Source organism: Monopterus albus, unplaced genomic scaffold (genome assembly GCF_001952655.1).
Source record: "Monopterus albus unplaced genomic scaffold, M_albus_1.0 scaffold150.1, whole genome shotgun sequence".
Classification (NCBI taxonomy): Eukaryota; Metazoa; Chordata; class Actinopteri; order Synbranchiformes; family Synbranchidae; genus Monopterus; species Monopterus albus.
The window spans coordinates 54858-78409 of record NW_018128030.1 but is presented as its reverse complement, the minus strand read 5'-3'; the positions used below and the strand labels follow the sequence as shown (position 1 = coordinate 78409).

The 23552-nt window shown below is 41.5% G+C and overlaps 2 protein-coding genes across 2 annotated transcripts; both read left to right on the top strand.

Moving 5' to 3' along the window:
* Positions 1-2328: 2328 nt before the first annotated feature.
* Positions 2329-14534, top strand: st14a (ST14 transmembrane serine protease matriptase a). Its single transcript, XM_020614801.1, is given in 20 exon segments — positions 2329-2811; positions 5448-5607; positions 6653-6783; positions 6904-6974; positions 7610-7769; positions 7772-7934; positions 8113-8148; positions 8883-9117; positions 9552-9685; positions 9820-9923; positions 10055-10167; positions 10255-10391; positions 10469-10573; positions 10660-10767; positions 10849-10965; positions 11550-11672; positions 11825-12005; positions 12727-12998; positions 13333-13469; positions 13660-14534. Coding segments are annotated over 20 exon segments (2679 nt in total). The 5' UTR covers positions 2329-2778; the 3' UTR covers positions 13819-14534.
* A 659-nt stretch (positions 14535-15193) lies between these two features.
* On the top strand, positions 15194-23524 carry dhx34 (DEAH (Asp-Glu-Ala-His) box polypeptide 34). Its single transcript, XM_020614803.1, has 16 exons — positions 15194-16226; positions 16696-17007; positions 17205-17459; positions 17564-17666; positions 17828-18045; positions 18130-18304; positions 18583-18776; positions 18868-18969; positions 19066-19329; positions 20214-20387; positions 20545-20650; positions 21102-21208; positions 21785-22051; positions 22535-22726; positions 22986-23130; positions 23220-23524. Exons 1-16 carry the CDS (start codon positions 15531-15533, stop codon positions 23360-23362), a joined length of 3453 nt encoding a protein of 1150 aa, XP_020470459.1. The 5' UTR covers positions 15194-15530; the 3' UTR covers positions 23363-23524.
* The last annotated feature ends 28 nt before the right edge of the window (positions 23525-23552 follow it).

Below are 23552 nucleotides of genomic sequence, written 5' to 3'. Positions count from 1 at the left end.
TAACAAACGGGCCTGATAAATGCTGGAAAGAACTGGCAGGGGAGTGAACGAAGAGCAGGGACTAAATAGGGAGAAACTAATCAGGTGCAGCTGGTGGTAATCTGGGGGTAAGAAACAGGTGTGAAGGAAAACGTGAGCAGGGTAAGGGAGTGAAAACAGAGAGAGGGGAGTGAGAAAGTAGGTGCAGCCGGGAAAACCTGACATCCATAAGCACTTCATGTATCAAGGCCCAATCTGGGGTTACCAGGAAATGAGTGGCGGAGTCACACGGGCAGGCAGACGAGTTTGGTACGGACTAATGACGCTGAACCGAACAATCAACTGTACGAAAACCGGGACAAAATTTCGACGAAAACCGAATCGTACAAAAAGTAGGGCATACGAAAACCGAGTCACAGAGATCATCTTCGGTGAGTGCTCGAAACTGAAACTTGCCGAACGTTTTAACCCAGTACCATGGTTTCATAACATTCACCCAATTCCTGAAGGTATTTCCCAAATCTTTATAGACTCAACTAACAACACAGAATCAAAAATAATCCAGTCTGGGAAAATTACAATTTTAATCAGTTTCTCAGGTCATACAGTTTCTTTTCAGGTAAGAAAAGATGGCAACAGGAAATGATGTCATCACCCTGCCTTTGTGTGAAAGGGACTTGACTTTAAACAATTTTAATAAGATTTTCACTTAATTTTCAAGTAATACATTCATTAACAATAATAACAATAGGTTTCAATAATACATCCATGCTCAATTTTCACAAAAAAATAAGAGACAGTATTGTGTATTTGAGGCTGTGCCTACAGAGCTGGATGAACCCACTCACACTGTGACATCTTACATCAGCTTATGTGAGGACATGTGTGTGCCCACCAAGACCTTCTGCACATACAACAACAATAAGCCCTGGTTCACAGGAAGACTCAAGTAGCTTCATCATGCCAATGAGGAGGTCTACAGAAGTGGGGACAGGGTCCTGTACAGGCAGGTCAGGAAGGAGATCAGAGTAGCAAAGCGGAGCTGCTCTGAAAAGCTGAAAAGCCAGTTTTCAGCCAACAATCCCTCATCTGCGTGTAGAAGCCTGAAAAACCTTACCGACTACAGGAAGTGGACGTCCAACATCAGGACCGTCATCAAGAAGGCACAGCAGAGGATGCACTTCCTGCGCCAGCTCAAGAAGTTCAACCTCCCCCAGGAGCTGCTGATACAGTTCTACAGAGGAATCATCGAGTCTGTTCTCTGCTCTTCCATCACTGTCTGGTTTGGCTCAGCAACCACACAGGACACAAACAGACTCCAGTGAACAGTCAGGGCTGCAGAAAAGAACCATCATCAGCACCAGCGTGCCCTCCATGGAGGACCTGTACACCTCATAGGTCAAAGGAGGGCAGAGAAGATTTCTGCAGACCCCTCACACCCTGGACACAAACTGTTTGAACTCCTCCCCTCTGGATGGCGCTACAGGTCACTGTGCACCAAAACAACCACACACAAGGACAGTTTCTTCCCCTGGGCTGTCATTCTGATGAACATTTAACCCATGACTGTATAATAGTACCACAACCCTCAGTGCAATACCTTGTAAATATACTTTTCTATATACATTATCTATCTGGAAAACTGTATCTAAATTGTGTGTGTGTGTGTGTGTGTATATATGTGCTTTGTTTTTATTTTCATAGTGCACATTCCTTCATGGTTTCACATTCTTCTTTTTTGTCCTCTCAGCCTTATCTTGTTCACTTGTCTACCTGTTGCTTTATTGAAGAGCACTGTACATGTACACAAAAGCCACTGTAGCAAGAGTCAAAGTCCTCATGTGTCCAACACACAAGGCCAATAAAGCTGATTCTGTTTTCCTGTCGCCATCTTAAATTTTAAGTGAAGCAAATCCGTTCCTTCAAGAAACTGACAAAATGTATATTTTTCCTGGACTGGACCGGGCTATTTTTGATTCTATGAGGATTCCGCAAATACCTTCAGTATTTGGATGTGTGTTATGAAACGACAGTGTGACAGGTTTTAATTTACAACGCTCACCAAAAACCTCTGACTGGACCCGACGTGAATCACACACTGGGGCGAGGCTGGAACTGCCTGAACATCACATGACTGATACTAAAAATAGGCTGTATGAACCCTCAACTGTGTTAATAAATAAATGGACCAAATAATTGTTTTTGTATTTAAATACAATTACAACTCGTTGAAAATGTGGCAAAACTAACATATAACTTAGCCAATTTAGTTTGGAAATTAAAGTTTTCCATATATAACATGGTTATTCTCACCTGTGGCGGGTAAACAGGAAGTCACTACAGGTGAGTAAGGAGCGGAGACGCCCACAGAAATCTGAGGCTCCCGGAAGACGTTTCTTTCTTTCTTTTTTTCTTTGTTTCGTCTGGATCCTCTTGGTGTGGTGGTCATACAGGTGATTCTTGGGAGACAGACAGGCACCTGTCTGTACTTCGATCGGAGAGGAGACTTCTCGTAGAGAAACCAGAAGATTATATCCTCGTTGCAGCTTCTTTTTTTTTGTATAGACTTTCTGCGCGTGTTTGCTCGCAGGTGGTTGAATTCGTTGCCAAACTAATCACCTCTTGGCGACTCTCTCGGACTGCAGGTTCACATCGAAAAGCAGCCTGTGGACATATCTGGAAGTCCTGTAGGAAATAACGAGAGGAGCAGGAGAAAGAGGAGAAGTGGTTCAGGTGTTCGCTCACGTCTTGCCTTTCATTTTAGCAGTTTAGTCCAGGTGTTGACCCCTGATGGATTACATGGACAGTGGACTGAGATACACCCCCAGCAAGGTAAGAAAGTGTACCTCTATAAAGTCTTTGTGTCTGTCTGTTACATGTGTGAATGGGGGTTACATTACTGGGTGCTTATCCTGTTTTGTGGGGCGGTGGGGAGGATACAGGAAGTGATCCAAACCGCTACTGACCCGCCTGGTCAAATAATTATAGGCTAGAGGTAAATTACCTGTCCACAGAAAACCTGTCAGAAATGATGTACATAGGTCATTTGTGTTGCCATTTTACACAAACGTGACAATCATAGGATGTCCTTGTGTGCTAATCAGGTTGGGGTTTTTATTCTAAGCAGTCTCAGGTGCTTTTATCACCTGCATGTTAATGTGTGAAAAAGAAATCCAACACTGAGAAAGGCCAATAAACTGCGTTCATTTCTTTGGCATTTCTTTGTTTTGCACTGATTATGGGCTGTGAGAGCAAAATGCCCAAAACCTTCACCTTTTTGATTCTTGAGAGCAAATATGTCTTCTGAGGCCGAGCAATCCCAGGCATTTGTTATTTTGAAAATAAGATGAAATGTCTCTTTTGCATCTGAATGAGGACCACAGCAGACGTTGTGATAGGCAGACGCAGGACACATATGACAGACCTTCTTTCCTTTCAAGTGAATAGCAGTTCATGAGATAATAGCAGAAATCGTTTGGGTTTCATGTTTATTAGCCCAGGGAACAATCAGATCTTTTTGAACCTGTAACAGGTTTTGAGATACTGCATCCTGCTAACTGACAAGCCCTAAAAGACTCAGCACACGCCTACCTCGTGTTTTTGGGTTCCTCACTTTCAAGAATTTAGCACAACAAAAAATGTATTGAATACAGTCAAAGGCACCACAAAACCTCATCTCCAGCCATTAAACCTACTCAATATGTTGGATAACATTTTCCTCACATAGCTATTTTAGAGTATCAGTCTGGGATGATTGACATGACAATACTTGGGAACATCCCCAGGGATCATTTATGAATTCCCAGAATGTTCCCAGAAACCAGGCAGCCATCATGAGGCTGTTCCCTGAATTCGTCCCGCCCCCCCCAGGGGATGACTTGCCCACCTGAATCCATTGATACACCTATTCAGGATTACTGCACAGTGTCACAGTATCATATCACAGTGTCAAATATCCATCTCAAATAGAGCAGCGCGAACAAGATCGTGATAGTGAGGCCGGGTAATAAATTCAGTGTCACTTTAGACAAATTAATATTATTACATATTTAGGTTCCTGTTGTCCACAAGAATAATAAGCAAGATTAAGCATTTGACATCTTAAGGAATGTCATTTTAATATTTTGTGTGTGTGATGGACACTTAAAGTTTAGCCTTCATTAAGCAATAATATTTAAAGTTATGGTTTATTTGAAGACATGAGTTTACTGTTCTGGTTATTTTAAAATTAATTTGTAGCCAATAAAGGTTTTTTTTTAATACAGAGATGACAGGTTTACTCTCTTAATTTAGAATGTATTTCCATTAATATTTTTTTGCAACTTTTAAAAGTCACCTCAGGCAGTGAATTCATGATTCCTGTAATATTTGGTTAATAAACAAGACAGATGCATACATGGAAAAATATCTGTTCTCTTGTAGTGAGCATTTAATATGGCAAATGTTTGAAAATAACCACCCTGTCAAGCATTACGTTTTATTGCCTGAGCTGCTGCTATATGCTCATAGTACAGTTTAATTCATGCTTTTCATTCAGTATGAGGTTGAAACAGGTGGAAAGTCTTACCCTTCATTAACAGTAACCGTGTTAATAAAGTTCCTGAGATTTGTAGTGTTAATAAAACTTATTTGAAATCAAGTATTCATCATTTTCCACCAACTTTCAAAGATGTCTGTTCATGAATGTTAAGACGTCTCTTTTGTATGGCAAGCAGGTTAGAACATATGACCTTTTCAGCAAACGTTAACATCTTCAGCCTCTCTTGCATTAATCGCCTTGTAATTGTACAACTAACAAGCCCACTATCAGAGCCATGGAAATGTTTGTTTGAGTTTTATGTAACAGTATACCAAGAACACAGAAACCTGTTGTGTTACACTTCAGACCTGTGAGTGGTTTGCTCACAGCAGGTTTGACAGGATTTTAAATGGTGAAACCTTTGTACTCCCTCCACCCCTGTGTCATCTCTTAAAGGAGCCATGACTCACACTCGAAGTTTCCTTCTAAATCATTGCCAGCACCAGATGTTGAAACTGTCCTTTTTTTTTTTTTTTTTTTAAATGAACATATTTTAAATGAAAGTTCATCCCTTGAAAAGCTGTTTGTCTAAGGAGAGTGTTTTGTCAGTATTTCAGTGCACTGTTGCACGTGTTTCTCTGGTGGAGAACCTAATTTCATAGGCAACCACATGCAGCAACATTCCTAAAATATACAAGCACCTACTTGCTGTCTGCTGCTGTCTTTTATCTTCAAATCATTATCTGTTCCACTCAGGTACAATAGGTGCAGTATTTCCATCCTGACCTTAATTTCAAAAGTTTCAAAAAGCGTCATTAGTGGGACATCCCTGGGGAAAAGAACACACGTTTTCATCCTCATACAGTATGAAATGTATTTGGAGGTTGTTGTTAGTTGAATATGTGTCTCCAGATTTCTGTATTGATCATTCTGTCTGTGCGTCTTCAAGGACAAAGACTGGGATACCAATGTCCAGTTCCTGCCAGCATCCAATAACAAAAAGCTTGAGAAGAAAAAGGTTTCGAAGAAACTCGGGGCTGTGATCGGTGTGGTGATTTTTGCTGCTATTCTTGCACTTGCAATTGGACTGCTGGTCTGGCATTTCCACTGTAAGTGCCCTTTTCCTTTGTGTATTCAGTGTAAATGTGTGTACAGCATTGGGCAAAGTAAACACGTAAAGAGAAGGAACTTTGCAATAACCTTCACAATGACATCTTTTGCAACTGTACAAATACGGCTAATGCCAACCAAACAATCTGACTGTCAGCATCTGGATATTCATCATGAGATCAACCAACATGAGACACATAAGGATGCACAGCGGAACTGACTCAATATGATATTACTGTTAGAGGGAGCAGTCTCCACAGTCATGACTTGTCCTGCCAAAACTGACAAACTGGACTAACAAAGATGAATAAATGTCACAACTGCAGAGTAACAGGGAAACTATTTGGTGTTGATAAAGTGCTAACTGCCATGTCATCATTGTCAGGTAGTGCTGAACCTCTTGTTATTGTTTTGTCAGACATGCTTTGCAGAACAGAGCTCACATCGCTACCAGTCCACAATCCTCTCTTTGCTGCAAACTGTTGTTAAATAAAAACAAGTTTTAAAAAATCTGAATAGGGTTTTAAAGAAGGTGGGATTTGCCAAATAGTAGTACAAATAGGCCCTTTTGCAAAATGCTTCAAAAAGACATGGATCCACATTAAAATACTTGTTTCATGGGCCCCAGTGAAATATTCCTCTGTATTTCACAGAAATCTGTTGACAGGATTTTGAGATGGCTGGCAGACAAACAGGACCAAAAACTGACTTCTTTAGTGGCAGTAAAACATATAGTTCAAAAGAAAAAGTGGAGATAAATTTTGCTGCCTGCTTAAAGTTGCCTTTGGAAAAAACGCATAAGAACAGATGGTTTAGTTAAACCGTGAATTGTTCATTGGCAGGTTGGAGCTCATTCCACCTTTTATTCTATTCTTGTTTGCACATGCAAACGTTTGAAACCTAGAAACGGAGATTAAAGGCACATCAGTTGAAACAAGAACATCTGAGAGACTGAAAACATCACAACACACAAGATATAAGAAAATACTGTGGTGCTGGACTCATGTGGATGTGTATCTCAGTCTTGTCTGTGTGATCCTGCAGTCCGGAAAGATGGATGGGTCAGGAGGATGTACACCGGCTCCATGAAGATCACCAACCAGGTCTTTATAAACGAATACGAGAACTCCAACAGCTCTGAGTTCCAGGCACTGGCCAAGCAGGTGACGTCACAGGTAAGACTACTGCTCAGGCCTCATCCCACTGCCCTGTCCCCAGAAATGATACTCTGGTCAGCTCTGTGTCAGACAGCCTTCATTCGCACTCTGCTGTAATTATGATTCTGTCTCTTTCAGCTTAAAACCATCTATTCCAAAAGTCCTCAACTGGCCAAATACTATGTTGGTTCTACAGTTCAGGCTTTCAGGTAAAGGAGTGAGCATTTCATTGTACCTTTTCCAAGAGGCTGTTGTTTCCATTTCTGTTTTTGCCGGCTAGCATTTCAAACACAAATTAAACAGAAATGTGGAAGATGGCGAGTCCACAGCTCAAAGAGCAAGTGACCATTTTTAACACACTTTCAACAAATTGTCACATTTCTGTTATTAATATTGCAAGTTCAGATGCACTGTCTGCATCCAAATGCAGCGATTTTAAAGAACATTTCCATGGCCCATAAATGAATGGTTTTCTTTTACTCTGTGTTTCAGTTCAGTTAAGTTCAAGCTATTTAAGCCTGTAAAGGTCAGTTTGATCAGAGTGTGGTCAAGACAAATAGACAAAGTAATTGTTAGTAAAATAAAGGTTCACCCAGGCCACACTTCACCTCTCCTCTGAAACACAGACAAATTATTTTTCAGTAGCTATTATTTATGGAAAATCTGTGAAGAATTCATTTTCACCTATCTGTGGTTGGTACTTCTGCTATCGCTGACCCATTGGCAGTTTTTAATAAAACCAAAAAGAGTCTGATACATCAACAGGCAATGTTTATATACTGACATTTTGTTTAGTACTTTGCTCCACCTCTGTACTATTTAATCCTTGTCTCTTTGCTCCTAGTGAAGGCAGCGTCATTGCCTACTACCTGTCTGAGTTCAGAGTGCCTGAAGGGAGAGAAGCAGATGTGGACACTGCCATGACTTCAGTGGACAAACTAGTGGACAAAGCGAAGCGTATCAGGGATATGACTGGCAACTCTCTGGTCCTTGAAGATGTGGTGAAGGCAGCGTCATTGCCTACTACCTGTCTGAGTTCAGAGTGCCTGAAGGGAGAGAAGCAGATGTGGACAATGCCATGACTTCAGTGGACAAGCTAGTGGACAGAGGGAAGCGTATCATGGATATGTCTGGCAAATCTCTGGTCCTTGAAGATGTGATGAATTCAGGTAGAGTCAAAGCAACAGAAGGCCAAACTGCTGGCGTTTGTAATTTAGTCCATCGCTATCCTTGTAGTTTGTTGTGAAGTGAGTTGTCAGGTTCTGTCTGCATAGGCTGTGGAGTTTTGCTATTGGTATCTTTGTCCTAATTATGTCTGTGTTATTTGTTTTTGGTTTCATCTCACAGCACTTGATCCCCGCATCCTTTCAAAATCATTCAACAGTAAGTGCCAAGCTTGTTTAATGATTTGTTTTACTAGACAACTCTTTGTTACACATGGAAACAAACAGTAAAAATGGTGTCAAACACCTGGAACATGGTTAATACCGTGACTTGGGTCACTCTTGATTATTGTCACTTGTCAGTGGTTAGAATGTTTTTCTGACGTGCATGATGAATGTCTAGTTCCATCATGTTTGGACATTGATTTGTTGTTGTGATGAGTTTTATTAGAGATGCACTGATTGATCAGCGGAGATCAGAAATGGCCGGTTTTCTGCGTGATCCTTGACCGGTGACAGCCGTTCACACTGATGTTTCTGATTCTATGCCGATCAGCTTTAGAGGCACAACAGTCCACGTCGTGCACATAGTGGCACAGACCAAAAGCAGAGCATGTGCAGCACGTAGCATCTTGCATGCAAGTACAAATATTGCACTTTAGTTTTAGTTGGAGGTTTGTTAAAGAAAAGAAAGACTTTAAAAAAATCATAAATCAGAATTGGCCAGTAAAATTGCGATCAGTGCATCTCTAGTTTTAATGAGAATGCAATACTTTAGGAGTGTAGCATTGAAACAGCACATGGAAATGAAAATGCATGCAAAATAGTGTTTAAACCATTGCATTTCATTTCCATCGAAGTAAGTTGCCTGCTGCAGTCCACTGAAAGTGATTTCTTTTCCAAATTGCAAAGCTGAATGTGAACACCACTGAATGTCATTGTTTTTTGTCTCAGATTTTTTAAAGGTTTCTGAACATACGAAGCCCAATTCCATAGGGCAGATCCAGTCCCCAGGCTTCCCCGATTCTCCTTATCCCCCAAACATCTTCATGGAGTGGCAGCTAAGAGCAGACCCCAACAGTGTCATCAAGCTGGAGTTTGTTACCATTAATCTGGAAGCAAATTGCAAGAATGACTTTGTCAAAATCTATGATTCTCTGGTGGCCATTGAGAACCGTGTTATGGGAGAGTGAGTTTTCTCTTTGCCTCATCTGTTTACAGCATTTAAGTCGCCTGCTTTCTGCACTTTTACTGTCATGGTGCACTGTGCATGTTTTTCATATTGGATAGAGAAGTCCCCTTGCTCGTCAGACGCTGTGTGTCTGATGGACTGCACATACTGTAAAGGTGCAGTTCCTAATATTGGCTGAGTTAAGCCTCATCCTAGAATGGGAGCAGCAGCTAAAAATATGATCATGTGATTGTCCTCTCCGGACCGGAAAAATAATGTGCAGTTAGAAAACATGCATGATAAATTCATCATAGAAGAAATGCAATGTAAATAAAGCCTGCATCACAACCATCACACCCGCTATTTGACAGTTAATGTCAAACATGTTTTTTGAGAAAAGTGAACATAGGAAATTGATGATGATGATGATGATGTTTTTCTTCCTCCTACAGGTTATGTGGGTACTATTCACCCATTAACCCGCCGACCTTCATGTCTTCTGGAAATGTCATGCTGGTGACCCTGGTCACAAATGATAAGAATAACTTCCCAGGTTTTAGAGCAAAAGTCTCACAAGTCCCACGTGGTAGGGTTAATGCTTATGCTTGTAGCTCATTTGACACCATAAATATAGAATAATGGTGCAAATACTAACAAGCTCATTTGACACCATAAATATAGAATGATGGTGCAAATACTAACACTTGTCGTTTTTACCAGGTACAACCTGTGGTGGTTTACTGAAAGGTGAAACGGGCACCTTCACTTCACCCAACTACCCAAATTACTATCCTCCTCACAGTTCATGCTCATGGTCAATCGAGGTGAGATGTCTGCATGTGACCTAGCCATATCATGCAGTATCTTTAACATGGACTTCTGCTCTGTATCGCTCCCCAGAAGGTCGCATGTCACTGTGTCATTTTGTTTTTCCTTGTCTTTATCAATCATTAAGGTCCCTGATGGTAAGGCAGCGAAGGTGACATTCAAAAAGTTCCTCATGTCTGAACCCGGACAGGGAGGCAGTAATGACTGTCGTAAAGACTACGTGGAGGTCAATAAAAAGAAGTGAGTCCAAGCTTGTTTGTATAAAAACAAACAACAGTGGTTACACAACAGAGCAGATATGTCACTTCTTGTGTATCTCATCCTCAGATTGTGTGGAGATCAGCCAGATGAAAGAATAGTGCAAACCAGCAAAACAAACAAAATGGACGTGGTGTTTTTCTCTGATGCCTCCTATGTGAACCGAGGTTTCAGTGCAGTGTTTCAGTCCATTGACCTCAATGACCGTAAGAGACTCAGTTTCTCCCAGAAAATGATTTCTTGACATCAGAAAAGTGTATCATGTTAACTCTGTCACCCACAGCTTGTCCAGATCAGTTCCAGTGCAAGAATCTGCGCTGCATTAGGGCAGACCTCAAGTGTGATGGCTGGAATGACTGTGGAGACATGAGTGATGAGCTTAACTGCAGTAAGCACTGTAAACTCAGATTATATTGAGAGTTTTGGGTTGAACAGCTTTTTTCTAATTGTAGTCTATAACTGTGTTTCTTCCAGAGTGCAGCGAAAATGATACCACTTGTAACAATGGACTGTGTAAGCCCAAATTCTGGACATGTGACGGCGTCAATGATTGTGGAGACGGCACAGATGAGCTGAACTGTGGTAAGACCGGTACTGATATTTTATATAAGTTCTGGAAGGCTTTCTGTCAGTTGTCTCATACAGGTTTCTTTACTTTTTAAGGAGCGTGTCATTCTGGACAAATATCATGTAAGAATAACAAATGTGTTTCTGAGAAGAATCGCTGTGACGGAAGAGACGACTGTGGGGACGCGTCAGATGAACTCGGCTGTGAAAGATGTAAGACCGATTTTGTTCCTAATTGTAAAAATGTCTCCAGACATTAGCCGCTGAATCTTCTCTTCATTTTTTAAAAAGCTGTGTTTTCTCAAAACAAGTGGAATAATTTTCCAGTAGCATGGAGCAAATCTACCTGATACCCATTCCTATGCCATTCAGAGGACATTCTCCTGTTAATAGCAAAGACATTTCCTTCACAGTGTCATTAACTCAGCATTTTTATCTGTCTAATTTATTTTATACAAGTTAATGGATCAAATAAAAGGAGTCCCATTTACTGTTCTGGTTCAGCCTCATCACACTCATCAATTCTACTTTCCTGTAGCAGCAAGCCAAAAAAGCTAGTATGGTATAAGCCACTAGAAAGTGCATTAAGCAAATAAAAAGGCAGATTTATAAAACAGAGCCAGAAAGAGTGCATGTTACTTTTATCGGGTGGACAGAAACATGACTCCAGATGAACCCTAACATTGCTTTGATTGTGAACAGGTAGTCGTATAAATGTATTAATGGTGTTAAAAATACTTTTTTTGTTGTTGTTTTTCAAAGTTTTTGCATTTGATTGTTTCCTTCTCTCTCTGTAGCCACTGGTATAAGCTGCACTGATCTCACATATAGATGTAAAAACAATAAGTGCATCACTAAGGTGAACCCTGAATGTGACGGTGTACGGGACTGTGATGATGGATCTGACGAGGAGAACTGCGGTATGTGACAAACAAAACCTCAGTGGGTGCATGTACTTCGGGTCAGGTTATCTTCAGCTGTATTGTTTCACTTGCATGACAAAACAGATGTGAACTATCACCCAACTTCCACTGCAACAATGCAGCCCTGTGACCGACTGTTTACTCTGCAGACTGTGGGAAGACGATGAAAATGCCCCGTATTGTAGGCGGTCAAAATGCAGAAGAGGGGGAGTATCCCTGGCAGGTCAGCCTCCATGTGAAAAACTATGGTCACGTGTGTGGAGCATCCGTCATCAGTCCGACCTGGCTGGTCACTGCTGCCCACTGTGTGCAAGATGACAGCAAGATAAAGTAGGATCTTACTTTATGCTTTATGTACACACTGGCAACTAGAAATCCTTTTTGCAGAATATCACCCATTTTATTTGACATCTGGTGAACATTCAAATTTCATATTACAATATTTAGCACATGTACTTATCTAGAGTAACAGTAGATTGACCTTAAAACTGTTTTTGTTTTTATTCTGGGACGCCATTATTTTAACTTTCCTAATTGGAAGGAGGGTTGTAAAAAAAAAAAGTACAGTATAATAAATTTAAATAAAAATAACAGTTCAGTTCAGTTGTTTGACTTGAAAGCTACTGTAAACTATTTGTCACGTGTAAAGTGAACCTTAGGCCTCTGTGTTGTCACTAACAACACAGTGCTTGGATGTGTGTGAATAATTTAACATGCATGAAATCATTCCAGACCCTCAGTTTGACCATGCCTGTCTCCTACCGGCGTAGGTATTTATGCATCGTCTCTGAAATGACTTTAAAGTGGGATTTTTCTACCTGAACAATGACTGCTTCCATAAAACAGTTTTTAATAAATGCTTTTAGACATTCTCTTTAGTTTGGATGCAGCCTGAGTCGTCACGTACTCTGCCACACTCACTGCCGTGGAACTGGACAACCACGTTTCTCAAACATATTTTCTAATGTGATGTTTGTGCCCTGTGATGTGCCTGTTAATGTTACCAGAGAATTACTGTAACTTTGTGATCTGTTTTTGTGTGCATTCTCAGATACTCCCAGCCCGGCACTTGGGTGGCTTACCTCGGCCTTCACACCCAGAATAAGCTTGGAAGTAATGTGGTGAAGAAGAACCTGAAGCAAGTCATACCCCACCCCAACTACAACTCATACACCTTTGATAATGACATTGCCCTGATGGAGCTGGACAGCCCTGTCACCTACTCCAACTACATCAAGCCCATCTGCTTGCCATCTCCCCAGCATGATTTTCCTGCTGGCAGCAATGTGTGGATCACTGGGTGGGGAGCCACTCGAGAAGGAGGTGAGTCTGGATGAACTGTAAACACTGTATTTCTTTTTTTGTTGAACACTTGTATCCACTAATAGTGAATAGTTTCTAATAAGGCCCAAACTTTAGCTCGGTCTCTAAAATATCTGGTAAATGTAAAGCTACAGTATAAGTTGTATATTATAGCTTCTTGTTTGCATTATTTTTAATTTAATAATGTTTGTAGTAGCAGTAGTTTTACTGAGGGTGCATGTGCAGCCCCTGGAGGTCAGATGGAGTAAAATATTTTTAAAATACTGCTTTGCATATCTGTATTTATAAACAGAAAAAAGATTGTATCTTTTGTGTGTGTGTGTTTGTGATTCAGGATCTGCTGCTTCAGTGCTCCAAAAGGCCCAGGTCCGAATCATAAACAGCACAGTGTGTGACAATTTGATGGGAGGGCAGATCACATCTCGTATGTTGTGTGCTGGAATACTGACCGGAGGAGTCGATGCTTGTCAGGTAATAAAAGACCCCTGGCCTTCATGCTGCTCTTTCTTTCTGTTTCTCTTTGAAGAATAGTTTTCCTCCAGACTACAAGACAAAGGATATAAATATTTTATCAATAGGCAAATTTACCAGTCTGTTGCTCCCATCTAATAATTATGTGCTAACACGTACCTGTGTGTCCACGTATATTTGTCTGTTTTAGGGGGACTCTGGTGGTCCGCTGTCCAGTCCGGGCACCAACCGTATGTTCCTGGGAGGAGTGGTTAGCTGGGGTGATGGCTGCGCTCGCAGAGACAAACCTGGCATCTACACAAGGGTCACCAAGTTTCGTGGCTGGATCAAAGAAAAGACAGGAGTGTAGACCACTGGGAAATGGTCAAACAGGCCAAAGATATGGACATGACATGGGCTGATTACAAGTAACACACCACGGATTGTAGCTTCAGTAAAACACCACTCTGACTTTCCAGCTAATGTACCAGCCTTCACTTCAGCTGGGGTGGAAATGCACTGTTTGCAACACACTTTGTCCACTGCAAATTTTATGAGGGAAGGGTTGATGAAATGTTTTAAATGTATATAAAAGTCTTATTTTTGTCTGGTTTTTGCTGTTGTTTTTTTAGCATGTTTTAATAGAGAACAATGTTATGTGTTGCACAAGAAACAGATTTCAGGTATGATTGTTACACATGTACACACATGAAATGTTTGCCCTTGTACTCTGTTGCCTGATTTATTAGAATCCATCATAAGAATTTCCCACCACTTGTTGTCTTTGTTCTAAATGTTATACATTAGATACAAAATGACAGCAAGCTCATTCCATCTTACCTCCTATGGTTTGGTATATTAAACATTTTATTATTGATTCCAGATTGATTTGTGATATATAGACATTTCCGAACGGTTAGTAATATCATTTGTTCACTTTTTAAAGCATTACCCTTCTCATCATGGATGTCATCTTATTTTAACAGATGTGAACTTCTTTTCTATTAGCTTTATTTAATAGAAAAGAAGAATAAAATAGTAGGTTTTAAGTTTAATATGCCATATGACCCTTTTTCACCCAACACAATAATAGTAATATCTGTCCTGTTTGATCTTACATAAATCTGTATAAATGTGCATTTTATATTAGATGTTTTTAAATAAAATATTTGTAATATAACCTCAAATTCTCAGCATTTCAATTAATATACACAAACATTCATTCTACAATTTCTTTTTACTGACTTTGCTTTATTACCCATTGCTTTATGCATGCTCTATTTGCACTGACTTTAAACTGAAAACATATTTGAATTGGTTTGTTCACTGTAATATTTGCACTACAAATGAATCTCTGCTTTGTGCTTTTATCATCTTCTTCAAAACATTCCTGGTTCTCCTCCTCTTCTTCTTTCTTAGGATTTAGGCATGTTGGCATTCAAAGTTTGTTGCATTAGCGCCCTCTATCTGTTAACCTTGTCGTTCTTTTTTAAATGTAGTACATACTGTGCTTTTTGTTTTGTTACCGGAATAGAGTAAACCGGGCTGCGCCATTTGATTACAAGGCAAAATTCTTCAATTTCCACGGTAATGCAGACCGTGTGAGAGTAATTTTGCTGGTACAGATTCATACTGACGCTCACGACCAATATTTTCTAACATAAACACATATGTTTTCATTATTTCACCCCGGAACAAATACGAGCATAATTTTTTACCGGAATATATTGAAGAGTGCAGCGGAAACGGTCCCACCGTATTATTGTTCCCCTAATGTCTAGAGTAGTTGGAACCGTAGCATATTCTACCAGCTTCTATCGTCAGTTATTTTCTCACAGTCGTAAAATATAAGTGTCCGATGATCTCAGCTGTAGCCTTTTAAAACACTGTTAATAACATTTGTTCTGCCTTTAAGACCAATGTAAAACGGGTGGGACCTTGTTAGCTAGCCTGTAATTTATTCAATGTAGAGGTAACATTGTTGTTTATCACGCTGCTTTGTAAACGTGTATTTATTAGCGGTGGATAAAATTGAATCCAGTTTGATCTTGGGTGAGCCGATTAACGCACTTTAAAGTAAATATGGATTCAGACGGGAGGAGACACAGCCGGAGTTGGGACTGGGACAGCCCGCAGTGCCGAGCACAGCTGGATGAGATCTTTTTCCGCCAGCACGATTACATCCAGAAAGGCAGCCCGGAGCATAAAGAGTTCTGGGCTTTCTTTGACCGCTTCCAGAGGTTTAAAACAAAAAGGGACATTTCTGGGTCCGGGGGAGCAGGTCGGAAACAGGATAGAGAAGGGAAAGACAGTAGGAGATCTGGAAAAATGGACCTCGGCCTCCCTAAAGAGTATGATGCTCGCTACCGGATTAATGTTTCTGTTTGCACCAGGGATATCGAAGAGCGCCTGGGAAAGTCCAGAAGCTGGCAGAGATCCTCAGGGCCAGGTAGTCAGGAGATCTCAGACTGCCGCCTGGCTCTCCTGCATTTCCTGGACTTCAGTCAGAAACAGAGTTTTGGTAAACTGGCCAAGCTTCGCCAGGAGCAGAAGAACCTGCCCATTTTCCAGTACCGGGACAGGATAGTGGCGCTGGTGCAAAGTCATCCTGTAGTTGTAGTGGCAGGGGACACAGGCTGTGGCAAATCCACACAAGTACCTCAGTATCTTCTTTCATCTGGCTTCAACCACATAGCCTGCACTCAGCCTCGACGGATTGCCTGCATATCCCTTGCAAAGAGGGTCAGCTTTGAGAGTCTCAATCAGTATGGCTCAAAGGTTTGTCATAGACCATCAAGCACCAACTAGACAATAGACTTGCACATTCCGCTCCAACACATAAGACATCTAAAGGTACTCAATCAAAGACAGCTGACCTTGAGGGAGTTTAGCATTCATCTAACATCACCAGTTTTACTGACTGCTGGCGAGTCCCAGGTAGTTAAACCTCTGTGGGATTCCCAAACAGTCAGTGGAACAAATAAAGCCTCTTGGATAAATTGCAGAGCCTTCAAGACCAAACAACAAGTCTGGTAGTTTGCACAATTGGCTGATCAGTACATTAACAACATTTTCTACAGCCTAATCTGTTTTGTTTTTTCTAATGGATCTTTTTGAAGCAGTTATGAAGTGAAAATATTAAACACATTGTAGTAGCATACCAAATGTTAACTTTTTTGAGTAGCAGTGATTTAACATATTACAGAAAACTACATTAGAGCTCACAATATGTAGTCCTGGATTTCAGGTGGGGTACCAGATTCGCTTTGAGACCACCCGAACCCCAGCCACCAAACTGCTGTTCCTGACTGAGGGGCTGCTGCTCCGACAGATCCAGCAGGACCGGACACTGGCTCAGTACCAGGTGGTGATTGTGGACGAGGTCCATGAGAGACATCTCCACTGTGACTTCCTTCTTGGGGTTCTGCGATCTTTGCTGGCTGACCGTCCAGGCCTGCATCTTGTTCTTATGTCAGCCACCATCAACATCAAACTTTTCTCTGACTATTTCAGTAGTGCTCCTGTGCTGCAGGTACCCGGCAGGCTGTTTCCTATACAGGTAAGCAGAGAGCAACAGTAGTCACACATGTAAATATGTTTCACCAGAGGAAACTAGCTTTCTGGGCCCTGACTTTGGCACACAAAGATGAATGCACTGGAAGTGTCAAGACTGTTACCTTTACTCAAATCAACAAATGTTTGTCAAAACATATTCATATAATATAAAAGTCATTTTTTTCTGTTTCCTGTGCTAAGGTGATATACCAGCCCATTCCACCTGAGGAGCAGTCCTCAAGATCTGAGAAATTGGATCCCAGACCATACCTGCGCATCCTGCAGGGCATCGATCAGCGTTACCCTCCAGAGGAGCGTGGTGACCTGCTCCTCTTCCTCAGTGGTGTGGCAGAGATCTCCACCGTCCAGGAGGCCTGCCAGATTTATGCCACACACACACGTCGCTGGATAGTCTTGCCACTGCACAGCACCCTCTCACTGGCCCAGCAGGATAAGGCACATTCAGCTTTGTCTGGTTTGGAATGGACATATATGGTTTAAATCTGATATGTCAGCTATGACTTACCAGTTCTGATTCTGTTGTCATGTTTTTTCTTCAGGTGTTTGACATTGCTCCTCCTGGGGTGAGAAAGTGCATCATATCGACCAATATTGCTGAGACGTCAGTGACAATAGATGGGGTGCGCTTTGTTGTCGACTCAGGTATGGAATTAGTAGTACACATGACAGGGGATTTACCTTTGTGAAAAATGAATACAATTTGAATAAATAAAAATTGTTAACAAGGGCAAAACATAATATATGAACCATAGGTTGATCAGCAGCTGTAGAAATGGATTGTTTTGTTATTTATCCTTTTATAGGGAAGGTAAAGGAAATGAGTTTCGATCCTAAGGCCAAGATGCAACGACTGCAGGAGTTCTGGATCAGCCGAGCCAGTTCTGAGCAGAGGAAAGGCAGAGCTGGTCGTACGGGTCCAGGAGTGTGTTATCGCCTGTATGCCGAGTCTGACTACAATGCCTTTGCACCTTATTCTGTCCCTGAAATCAACAGAGTGGCTCTGGACTCCCTCATTCTCCAGGTCTCCAGGATAGCAATTCTTCTTTTTGATTCTTCAGTTTCGTTAGTGAATATCTAGCTTTACTGATGCTGTTTGGTCCTGCAGATGAAGAGCATGTGTCTTGGAGATCCACTTTCTTTTGTCTTCATTGATCCACCTCCAGCTGCTAGTATCCAGACTGCTGTTACTTATCTGAAAGAGCAGGGGGCGCTAGACAGTCATGGTGAACTGACCTCTATTGGGAGTTTGTTGGCACAACTGCCTGTGGATGTGGTCATAGGTAAGGATCCCTACACCAAAACAGGACTGGAGTTTGTTAAGATTTGTGTTTATCAGTTTATGCTTTATGCTTTTTTAAATGATCATTTTCAGCAAAATACAGTGCATCAGCAAATGGTTAATTAAAGTGTATAAAATGACACAGCAATTAAATTGAAATAACATAGTTTAAGGCTTGAGCTCTTTCACTTGTGTGCCACACACACACACACACACACACACTAGCAGCTTTAACCTGCGGTTATATTTAGATGAGTATGTATGTTTGTGTTCATTCAGGGAAGATGTTGGTGCTGGGCTCATTGTTTAACCTTGTGGAGTCTGTGCTGACAGTGGCAGCAGCACACAGTGTTCAGTCACCTTTCCTGCGCAGCTCACAACATAACCCAGACTGTGCCACTGCCCGCCAGCCCCTGCACAGCAACCACGGAGACCCCTTTACCCTGCTCAACACATTCAATTCCTGGGTGGAGGTCAGTAAGGGAAATGTTACGTGACAGTGCTCAGGTGGGATATAGGAAAGTCATCATTGTACAAAAAATGTTTCATCTTTGAGCTGAACAGGTGAAGGGAGAGAGAGGTGGTGGCTCAAGGAAGTGGTGCAGAAGGAGAGGTCTGGAGGAACAGCGACTATATGAGATGGTCAACCTACGCAGACAGTTCAAGGCAGGTTATTTTCACAGTAGTTCACACAAAAAGTTGAATAAGTTTTATTGTGTGTGAAAACTATTTCTCAATATGAGCTTTCTCTCTGGTCAACAGGACTTGCTGAGGAGCCATGGCCTTCTGGAGTCAGAATACAGTGCTTCCTCTGGCAGTGACCATGGGAAGCGCAGGGAGAGGCTCACAGAGAGGAGGAAGCTGCATCAACTGAAGAGAGATCATGAGCGGCAGGAGGGCAGCAGACGTAAAGTGCTGAGGCTCGACGAGGGCCAGGATGGAGAGTTCTCCTCGGGGTCAGACACAGAGGGAGCAGGCAAAGGCAAGAATGACAAGGAGGGATCAGGACAGGACATGGACATACAGGTGAACTTCCATGGAAAGAAGTTGTCACAAAGCAGTTCTAAACTTTAAACATAAATTAATATATAGAAGGTCTTTGTTGCAATACTGTATGATACTTAAAAGAGTATAATAGTAACTGTATAATAGTTGCTGCTTCAGTATCTACTGGAACAAAATTCTGCAGCCCATGTTCCTTACATTTTAAACACCATCCACTCATTTTTTGTGCTGTTTGTGCTATGATTCACCAGGCAGAATTAAATGAAAAATGTAATTGATTTGCTTCTTTTCCTTGCAGTCTTTAAAAGCTATAACTTCAGATGCCATTTATAGAGACAAACGCTGCTTTGTGGCTCATATTTGCACATTTTACAAGTTGACTTAAAGCTATGGTATTTAACTTAAGGTAGTGCTGGCATGAAACTCTAAATCAGTCCACTCTGCTCCACCTAGCACTCTCTCTCTGCTCCACTATGCTCTACTATGATCGGCTAGGCTCTGCCATGCTTTGCCCAGCTATTCAGATGTTTGTTGTTATGAAATTATAACAAATGAGAAAATCTCTGATTGGTTAGAGAGGTCAATCTGGCTCAAAACCTTCTTGAACCTAATGTCTCTGCAGTGCTGCAAGTGCTGTTCAACGAGTCTGGGTCACAGGAGGCTTTGACAGCCCCTCTCCACATTAAGTCAAGTTTTGGAGCAGATTTCTACAACAGAAATGTTACAGATGTAACAGAAAACTTACATATTGTACCTTTAAGCAATTTGCAGAAAGACCTAAGGAGATTTTTTTATGGGTTCTGGCAACATTATATCCTGATATTAACTTTGTATAAGAAGAACAAGGCAGCACATATGGTATCAAGGCTAGTCACTGAGTGATCTGTCCGTGCTGTTTGCAATAGGAGGTGAAGTTTAAGTTGCGTCACAACGTGTCAGAGCTGCAGGAGGCAGTCAACGTCAGCCAGGACTTGTCCTCCCGCCAGCAGGCTTTGCTCAAGCTGCTGCTCTGCCGGGGCTTCTACCCTCAGCTGGCACTGCCCGATGAACACAACTCCACCCGCAAGGACTCCGAGCAGGTCAGGCCTCCTGCTCCACCCACAGCCTGTATAAGTGTTAATGATACAATAGAGGGGAAACACTCATGTCAGTAAAACAACTGTGTAAAAAAATAAAATAAATAAATAATGATGTAGGGTGAAAATGATGTCCACTTTGTGATTTTACATGGTGTAGGTGTTTCACACAAAGAATAAGCAGGGGGTGGTCATCCACCCCACCAGTGTGTTTGCCACGGACCCAGAGGTGCTGCAAGTGCCTGAGGATGACACCAGAGAAATGGGTAATGTCTTTAAAAGTTTTACACTTAGAATTTTAAAGTGCAGTTTTGGAATGATTCACCTTAAAAAGGAGCCCGTTGGCAGGATGAAGTGTAGCATCTGTATTTCTTCATTGCTGAGGTTGGTTAAATTTTTAAAGGGAAAAGAAAAATGCCAGCAAGAACAACAACAACAACAACAAATTTCAGTGAGAGAGAAACCTAGGCAAGTTCTTATTAAACTTTTTTTTACATTATTAAACATTTTGCTCTTCATTTTGAACAAATTTTGAATTACTGCCTGGACTATCAGTCAGCCAATGAGCAAAATGCTTTTCTGGAAGTTATATTCATATCTAGAGAAGACGAGATCTGTTGCTCTGGTCTCATTTATTTGTGATTATGTTTCTTAAAATTCAGGCATGTTTTTCAGTCTCCCTTATCTCCTCTGTCTCTCCCTGCTCCCTGCTTGCAGGGCCTGACAGGAAAGGCAGCAGCAAACACCAGCTGCTAGCCTTCGTCACTCTGCTGGAGACCAACAAGCCATATTTGTCCAACTGCGTGCGGGTTCCAGCGCTGCAGGTTAGTACCAGGATGTCCCACATGTGTTTTTGAAGAATCCTCTTCATGTGATCGTGGACTTGAGTAGGGCAAACATCAAATAGAGTAACACTCCTTTGTGATCCATTATCAATACACCAGTATTATTGGTACACTGCAGCCAAATTCCTGTTTCAAAACTGTTATTTGTTTGTCATTTTCACTTCTATTATAACCAAAAAATCCTCAGAGCAGATCAGTTCATGCTGATACTAAGCCAGGTTTCCACCCATCCAAAAGTTGTTTCTGCTGCAAGACAGTGTTGACAAAAGGACAGCTCAGAACATGGCTCGTGTACAGTAGTTGAACATTATTAAGTTGGAAGAAAATGCTGATTTAAATACTCCTGCAAATTAAATTTTTATAATCTGATCTTATTTATTTTGATTACAATTTTCTCCCACATTTTTAAATATTATAAAAGATATATAATGTGTCACAAACTACCTGTAAAATTATCACTGCTGTGGGGATCTTTCTTGTATCACATTCTATGCAGTGACTCCCATTTCTGGTCAGTTCACACATGATGCAGTAGTATCTCCATTTGGTCGCCAGGCTCTGCTGCTGGTGGCAAACTCCGTGGACAGTAATGCCGACTGCACGCGTCTAGTGGTGGATGGCTGGTTAGAGCTGGAGCTCAGAGAGCCAGAGGAGGCCCTGAAGGTTCTGTCCACAGCTCTGACCCTTAGGGCCGAGTGGGAGCGCCTCCTACAGGCCCAGCTGGGACAGAGCACACAGAGGGGAGCGGCATTCCAGGGTGTATCCCGCAAAGTCATGGAGAAGTTGAGTGAAGGCCTCGTCCGCTTTCTGCTCTACACTGAGGTACTGATGCAGTGCTGACCTGGGGGGTTACAGTACGACCATCCCAAAAACAACATGTAGCTCATACATATACTTTGGATGCAAATAATAATTATGTTAAACAGTTGTTTTAAGGTTTCCTGATCTGTTGTTTTTGATGTGCCAGAGATTTTTTTATATATGACCACAGAATAAACAAGGGAAGTAAATAACCCATAACAAGAGAAATAACTTCAGTGGATAAGAAAATAACTACAGAATGATGACGGGAGAAGGACAAAAGCAAAACTCAAACATAACTGGATCTCAGTTTGTGGTGTTCTGTTATATTAAAAAGGTACATGAGGTCGAAAACCTTGAAAATATATTTTGTCAGCTCTGTATATTCATATTTTTGTTTATTTCTACTTTCCAGACATCCTCAGTGACTCAGATGGTCATTCATCTTTGTACAGTCTCATTCAATATATTCATTTTCTGTGTATTTCTTACCTTGCCTCCCAGGTCAGTTACAGCCTGCGGCGACTCACAGCTTTCCACACCCAGAACCTGTACATCGGTCCTCGTTCTGAGTCTGAGCTGTTTCACACCAAAGCTCCAGATCTGAACCCCCTGTTTCCAGGAGCCGAGGCCAAGCCGGATCCCATTAAAGGAGGCCTGCATGTTACCAGCTTCTTTACTTACAACTGTTTGGCTGTGAGTACAGTAGAAGACAGGTTGAACACATCAGCTTCCATGTGAAAGGAATTAAACTATAGCAAAATGAAACTGAAGAGGGAAACTTTTAAAAAGGTAGATAACAAAATACCCACTATAGTAGTTAGTTCTACCTGCCTTATGGATGTAATGTTCATTAATAAATATATGTTATTGTGGAATTAAATCATTTATGTTCCTTAGCTAAACACACCTAATTTAAAATAACCTCATCACCCCACCTGTCATTGATTTGTAGGACTCAAAGGATCTCTACAGCGAGTGTTTGCGCATGTTCTGGAGCTGTCCGAACTGTGACCTCTACATGCCTCTGACTCCACTGGAACGCATGCAGCACGAGGCCTCCTGCAGGCCAGCGGGAGAACAGCAGCAGCTGGAGGAAGGTCAGGAATCATTCTGAGGTATCTTTCAGGTAGCACATGAACCAGCTAATGCATTCAGCAGCTAATCAGATGCATGTTATGGTTTTCAGAGCCACAAGGTGGAAGGGCAGGCTCTTCCTCAGTGACCAGTCTTACCAGAGTTTATCACTGTGACGTCTGTAATGAAGACCTGAACCTCACCTCCACTGAGATCCTCAAACATAAAAAGCAGCACATGTATTCTGCCAAGTAACTGGCCGCAAACTGACCACAGCAGCTGGAGAACAACTAATCACAACTCGTGTTGAGCAAAGACTTGAGATTATGGAGAAAGTTATTTTTTGAGTACTATTTGTCTGTTTGTCCCCTTTGTACTTGAGGAACTTCAAATTAAAGTGATGTTACTTCGCTCTAATGGTCATTGGACGTATTTGTTGTATTTC

Coding starts and splice junctions, on each gene's coding strand:
- dhx34 (XM_020614803.1), top strand. CDS start 15,531: ATGGATTCAGACGGGAGGAGACACAGCCGGAGTTGGGACTGGGACAGC. Junction 16,227..16,695: donor TCAATCAGTATGGCTCAAAG/GTTTGTCATAGA, acceptor CCTGGATTTCAG/GTGGGGTACCAGATTCGCTT. Junction 18,777..18,867: donor CATTCAATTCCTGGGTGGAG/GTCAGTAAGGGA, acceptor TGAGCTGAACAG/GTGAAGGGAGAGAGAGGTGG.